At 43.3% G+C, this 6,651-nt stretch overlaps 1 protein-coding gene across 2 annotated transcripts in view; it reads left to right on the top strand.

The window, feature by feature from the left end:
- Window positions 1–6,651, top strand: part of AXDND1 (axonemal dynein light chain domain containing 1) — a 41,377-nt gene that overhangs the window by 26,304 nt on the left and 8,422 nt on the right. For both annotated transcript variants that reach the window (XM_025192440.1, XM_025192439.1), the window contains 3 exons: window positions 746–980; window positions 2,575–2,788; window positions 4,463–4,556. In XM_025192440.1, the coding sequence (XP_025048225.1) occupies window positions 746–980; window positions 2,575–2,788; window positions 4,463–4,556 (543 nt within the window). The remainder of the gene's footprint in view (window positions 1–745; window positions 981–2,574; window positions 2,789–4,462; window positions 4,557–6,651) is intronic.

Raw genomic sequence — 6,651 nt, 5'->3', positions numbered from 1 at the left:
GATTCAACGAAACCTGATATTTCCTCAGTTAGGGTCCCATGGTTGGATATGATAGGTCTGCCAGGGTTCCCTTGTTTGTGGATTTTAGGGAGCATGTAAAAAGTCCCTGGGTTAGGTAGCGGGGGGATCAAGGTCTGTAGTTTTTCTTGTAGTCTTGATGGAAATGATTTGATGGTATTGTTGAGTTTTTTTGGTGAAAAGGGGAGTAGGATCTTCTTGTAGTTCTTTGTAGTAGGTGGTGTCAGAGAGCTGTCGCTTGGCTTCCTTTATGTAATCCTCACGGTTTAGGATGACTGTGGCTCCTCCTTTATCTGCTGGTTTTATTAATATTTGGTGGTTAGATCTTAGAGTTTCATAGCCTTTTTCTCTGGTAGAGAGGTTGTTGTGGTGGCGTGTGTTGCTGATTATTTCATTGTTCATTCTTTCCCTGAAGTAGTCAATGTAGCGGTCAAGGTTAGGGTTTCATCCACTGTGAGGTGTCCAATCTGATGTTTTTTGGGGCTTTTTGGCATTGATCCTTTCCTGAATGTTGTCAGAGGATGAGTTGTTGTTGGGAGTGGGTCACTCAACAGTAAAGCAGTTCTCCCATTTGTTCTGATAGTTGCCATGTCTGTGACAGCTTTATCTGCTGGCTTTCCCTAATGTTTCTCATTGGGTTTCCACCTCTCTTCTGTTAAATCCCAGGGGATGGTTGAGCTAACTGAGTGTTTTTTCTGTGGTGACATACTGATTCCATTTCTTTCAGATGTTGAATGAGGACCTGGAGCAATTTGGAGGGGATGCACTCCTAGCAAGCAAGGAGACTTTCAAGACTGCTGCCAGGCTGCAGAAACATTGGACAGAGCTGGGACAAGCAATGCTCAGTCGCCACAAAGATGTTAATGGGCTGATGCCTCCAGAGTTCACTGTCATGGAAGAAATAAACAGAAGTGCAACTAAGCTCTGCCAGCAATATAATATAAGGATAAATGGGGAGAATGGTAAGACAAAGTCTTCTTCCTCACAAGAGGAAACTACATAGTCAACTCCCATTAGAAAATGAGAGGGAGGAGGAGAAACCTGGGGATAAGTGTAAAAGGATAGCTCTGCATCTCATAGAACTTTAGGACAGGGCCTTTGTGCTGTAGCGCCTGGGTGTCTCTGTGCTCCCTTCAGGAAGCCCAAAATTAGTTCAACTATTGTTGGGCCTTCTCTTTAAAGGGAAATAATAAAATCAGACATATTGGCAGCAACAAAGGCAGCCTTTCAAAACTAAGCCAGAATTATTAGCCAGCTGGAATACAGTATAGTGTGTGGCCAATCTTAAAACACAGGGATTATTGCCAAGTGTACCATATTTTCTTGAAATTCACATTGTCTCTCAATCCCTCTTAGTCCTGTTGCTGGACTGCATCACGCAGTTCCTTTGGAATTTTATTTTGTGCATATGTGCATTTTGAAACACATTGGATCAAGCCTTTCTGAAATGAGGGATATAATTAAAGTTCTTAATTTAAGAATGTTGTAAGAAGCCATTAAGTTCCTTTTTAAAACCAAAGAGCTGATACTATAGTGGCCTTCACTTCAAACACAGGCATGTGTTACTGCTTAAAAAAATTATGTACAAGCCAAATTTGGATGGAGAAGTTTGGTGGAGATGTGTCTGAGAAAAGTAGGGCAAAAACTAGAGGAACTAAGAAAATGCATCAAGGAGGTACCCCACACAACCGGGGGCATTTGTACACGTCACAATTTTTCCTGTTTACCCTGCCGCAATTGCATTTGTGTTTGCACGAGTGGGATTTTCCACTGCTTTAATAGTCTTTTCGACACGTTAAACTAATGCTGCTCAGACATGTTTTATTTAGCGTTGCCACTGCTTACTGCACCTTATCTATGGATTCTTGTTGTGCAAACATAAGCAACTCAGAGACATGTAATTACTTTTATTCACCATCAGGTGGCGCTGTGCTAGTTCTGTAGTTCAGGCCTTTGTCCAGGACTACTAGGAGCATGACTCTGAGGGGAAAAAAGCTAAGTGTGAGAGAGATTTTGGGTTGACTGCTGGCTAGAGAGAGGTGTGAAGCTGCGAGCAGTGAAAATGTCTCCTACTGTTTGATTTTGTGTGTGTGTGTGTGTTTAGGGATCCAGTACTTTATACGCTCTTAGTAAAGTAAACAGGATTGCGTTAACAATATCTGACTCCAACGTCAGCTTCTCTTCCTAATGGAAACGGCCCATAGAACCCCAAGCTTTGGCTAATCACTCGGATCAACTCCCCAGTCTATTATAAAATAACGTATGTGCTGAGAAAGGACAGATCTGTCTTGACATTATTTCAAACCAATGCACAGCTGCTAATTCTTGTGACATTGAACAGCTGTGCTATGCTGGAAAGTCAGTATGTAAGGAAAATCCCACTGACTCTCCTGAACTTTAGTAAGCCTTGAATCCAGTCCTTATTAAGTGATTCATCTTCAAAACCAGACTACCAATTTACAGCATAGTGTATTCATTTCTCTTGTCTTGTTTCTGCAGCTCAACTTGCATGGAGTGCAGGCATACATTTAACACTTTCTCTTTTTCCTCCTGCAGGTGTAACTAGGATTTTGATGGGGTTGGTGAGCAGTTTGGAAGATTGGTTGTTCAAGCAGCTAACCTGCAAGCGGGCATCTGACATACGTGAATCTGATTGGTTGAAATTATATCAAGTAATTCCAGAGTGGCTGTCCCAGGTGGATGCGCTGATGACCGTTATAGGTTCCAGTCAGTCTCATGAGGATGAGAAGAATAAAAAGCCACATGTACCGTAAGACAGGTTCTTGCCAGTGTTGTCCATTCCTCCCTCTGGGGCTATCCTGACATAACTTTCTCTTCTCCTGTTTGTGGTGGAAACTGTCTGGCACAGGGTAATAGGATACAGAACCTTTCACCTCTAGGTCATCACTTGAACTCTGGTCCAGGGGGGTAGTGACTGAAAGTCTTTCTCTCCTATTTGGTAATATCTGTGAAAAGCATTAGTGGCTTCTTCCAAGTTCCTAACACACAGTGTGTTCTCTTGGCTGACACCCTCCACTGATAGTCTCTATGTGTAGAGGTCAAAAACTGAATGGTGTTCAGAGACTGAATCTTGCCTTCCCTCTAGTAATGACTTTTCAGGTCAGGAAAGAAGCACAATGCTAGGGCAGTGTGAAGAATCTTGCTGCTCAGACTTTATCTGTTATATGGATAAAAAGAGGAGTTTGGGCCTTAGCTGGTCGGTTTGGCACCAAACATGGTAAGACTACACAAGTCTTGCTGTTTCTGTTGTATTAATTTAAGCAGAAGATGAAAAAGACTTGAAAAACAAATAGTGACGCTGCATAATTTCTTAACCTTCTAGGTTAAGGATATCTATAGTTTTACCATCTCATTGCATCCAAGAGTGCTGAGGGTATTGGTTGATGTGACTGCAGAGCTGCTGGTCATTATCTTTGAAAACTTGTGGCAGTTGGAAGTCCCAGATGATTGGAAAAGGGCAAATATAGTGCCTGTCTTTAAGAAAGGGAAGGAAGAGGATCCAGGGAGCTACAGACTGGTCAGCTTCACCTCAGTCCCCAGAAAAATCATGGAGTAGGTCCTTAAAGAATCCATTTCTAAGCACCTGGAAGAGAAGAAGGTGATTAGGAACAGTCAGCATGGATTCACCAAGGGCAAGTCATGCCTGACCAACCTGATTGTCTTCTATGATGAGATGACTGGCTCTGTGGATGTGAGGAGACTACTGGATGTAGTATACCTTGACTTTTTAGCAAGGCTTCTGATACTGTCTCCCACAGCATTCTTGCAAGCAAGCTGAGAAAATATGGGTCGGATGAATGGACTGCAAAGTGGATAGAAAGCTGGCTGGATTGTCAGGCTAAATGGGTAGTAATCAATGGCTCGTTGTGTAGTTGGCAGACAGAATCAAGTGGAGTGCCCCAGGGGTTGGTCCTGGAGCCAGTTTTGTTCAATATCTTCATCAATGACCTGGAAGATGGCATAAAGTGCACTCTCGGCAAGTTTACAGATTACATCAAGCTGGGAGGAGTAGTAGATATGCTGGAGGGTAGGGGTAAGATTCAAAGTGACCTAGACAAATTGGAGGATTGGGCCAAAAGAAATTCATGAGTTTCAACAAGGACAAGTGCAAAGTCCTGCACTTAGGATGGAAGAATCCCATGCACCGCTACAGCCTGGGGACAGACTGGCTAAGCAGCAGCTCTGCTGGAAAGGACCTAGGAGTTACTGAAGGAATGAATTAACTGCAGAATACATACAAAACATAACAGGCTGTTTAGTCATCAAAAAAAGCTACTGCATTTGCAAAATTGCCTCAGCCTTTGTGGAAAATATTGCAGAGTAAATACAGATTTTAGGTTGGTAAGTTAGACTTAACCTTGCGATAAGAGAACTTTAGATCTTGTGCTATATGTATCACTTTTATTTTGGGTTTGTTTTTCAGGGTGGCACCAGCGGATGTATTTAAGATGATTCAGCAATGGATCTTGTCTGTGACTAATGAAACTGAGAAGAACAATGTGCATCTTACTCAGGAAGTATGTATATGCCTGAAGTGGTTAGGGTTGAGAGCACTTGCTCACTCTTGTTTTATTTCCTTATGTTGAGATGGCGTCCTAAGGAATCCCCTGTCTGCTTTGATCCTCCTCACTCCCTTCAAAGCTCAGGACTATAGCTTCCATCTCTCTGACAAGGGAAGGCTAAGTGGCCTTCTTTCAGAAACTTTGAGAGGTGCTCCTTATTTAGTTGGAAGGATTTTTATAGCGTCATGAACCAGAGCTGTAGGCAATATCACTAGACCTGGGGAATTTTGCCAGACTTTACTTATTTTTATCTATGTGTTTTACAAAAAGCTTTTGAAGATCTGTGGGATCATCAGACTATTTCGGAATACATTTGGTGATATTACTGTAATGAGCATTTTAGTAAATTAATATCTATTTCATGTAGCTTTAGAGAGAAAAATGGCACGAAACCAATTCTTTATATGAGATCCCCTATGCTCTCAAGAACTCAAGATCTTCCCACCCCATTCCTCTTTGCCTAGAAGTTTTCTGCTGCCTTAAACTGATTCTCACCGTCTCTCTCCATACTCCCAAGTGGAAGACCACAGATAAATCATCTACTTAGTAAAGTTATTTGCATATTTTAAATTTACAGCATTTCTTTTGTAGGGTGTTCTTTCAAATAAATCCAGCTGTGCTAGGAAAGGCAGACAGCTCGTGTTTCTACTTAAAATGGCAAGCAGGGTTAATAATTGAAATGTCAATGTTGCTGACTTTCAGAGGGGCTGCTGAGGGCCTCATTCCAGGATCTTAGCACCTGGCCCTGGATGTCTGAGGAAGACTGTTTTTAACTTGTATTTCTCTTTGTTGTTCTATTTGTTCAGGCTGATGAAAAGTAGAAACAGAATTAGTAGATGTGCAGAGAAAGTATAAGCCCTACTTTATGAGCTATTACGGTAGTAATGCATGGTGGAGCATGCATTTGTCAGCAGTTGGAGGGCCAAGGCATACATTTAAACTATTCAAGAAGTGGGCCAGCAGCCTCCCACTTCTCTTGCTGCAATGGCCTATTGCTGTAGTACAGGGGCCAGCAATGTTTTACAAGCCATGGGCTGGAACAACCTGGCTTCTGTCCAACATGAGCCAGGTGGCAGGGGAGCTTTACTGAAGCTCATACTGGAGCCAGTCACCAGGAAGCTGTCTCCCTGCCACTGCCCCTTTTTCCCCCCCCCCATCCCCAGCTCCCTGGCTGCAGCATTGGTGCAAGTTCAAGCCAATGGAGAGCTGTGGCAGAACCAGGTATATGCAGACTGCCTCTTTGCTGCTGCTTCTCCCCACTCTGGTCCCAGCCTCTGGCTGCAATGCAGGCACAGCTGGAAGCTGCACAGCCCCAATACAACTCCCTCACTGACTTTCAGCTGGCTCCTGGCTGTCTGGCCCTGGCATGGGCCCAGACAAATCTCTCCAGCTCCACAGGCCAGGTTCAGTGGCTCTGTGGGATAGATTGGGCCCATGGGCCGCATGTTGCCAATCCTTGTTCTAGCAGATCCTATTTGAATTAATTTTGCAATACATCATATCCCTGTAATTTTGCAATACATCCTATCCCTGTGAAAAAATTCTTAATGAAGATAAAGTTAAAGGGTGTGAACCTTGACTCCCATCTCACTGGAATGCATTTTAAAAGAGGTTCCGGATTACAGGCCCCTTTGCTAGTAATTGCTTGTCATTTGGCTTCTCAAAAACAGTTTTGCTATGATCAGCTCATACAGCTGTCTGGGGCTGTTCAGTTACTGGTTCATCCTAGAATCCTATTGGGCAGATGCTGTTTCAGTGTCATACAGGATTCTGGGACATACCTGCTTCTTGGAAATGTAAGACTGTGGTGTGGCTGACAGAAGCAGCTCAGTGATCTCAGAGGAAGGAACTAGGTAAAGGGAAGAACCAGGGTAGGAAAAGATGGTAACATGGAAAGAAGAGAGGAAAAATAGAAGTTTAACTAAATATTTCTGCCTCAGAGGGACAATTTACCAGTGAAGTGTGTCAGTCTTCACCCACACACATTGACAGTGCCACTGAGGTTGGAATTGTGGGCAGGACAACTGCTCGCCATTCCAGCACCATTCCT

This window comes from Alligator sinensis, unplaced genomic scaffold, assembly GCF_000455745.1.
Source record: "Alligator sinensis unplaced genomic scaffold, ASM45574v1 scaffold293_2, whole genome shotgun sequence".
In the NCBI taxonomy this organism is placed as follows: Eukaryota; Metazoa; Chordata; order Crocodylia; family Alligatoridae; genus Alligator; species Alligator sinensis.
Note: the sequence above shows the minus strand (reverse complement) of the source record. Positions and strands in the feature narration are given on the sequence as shown.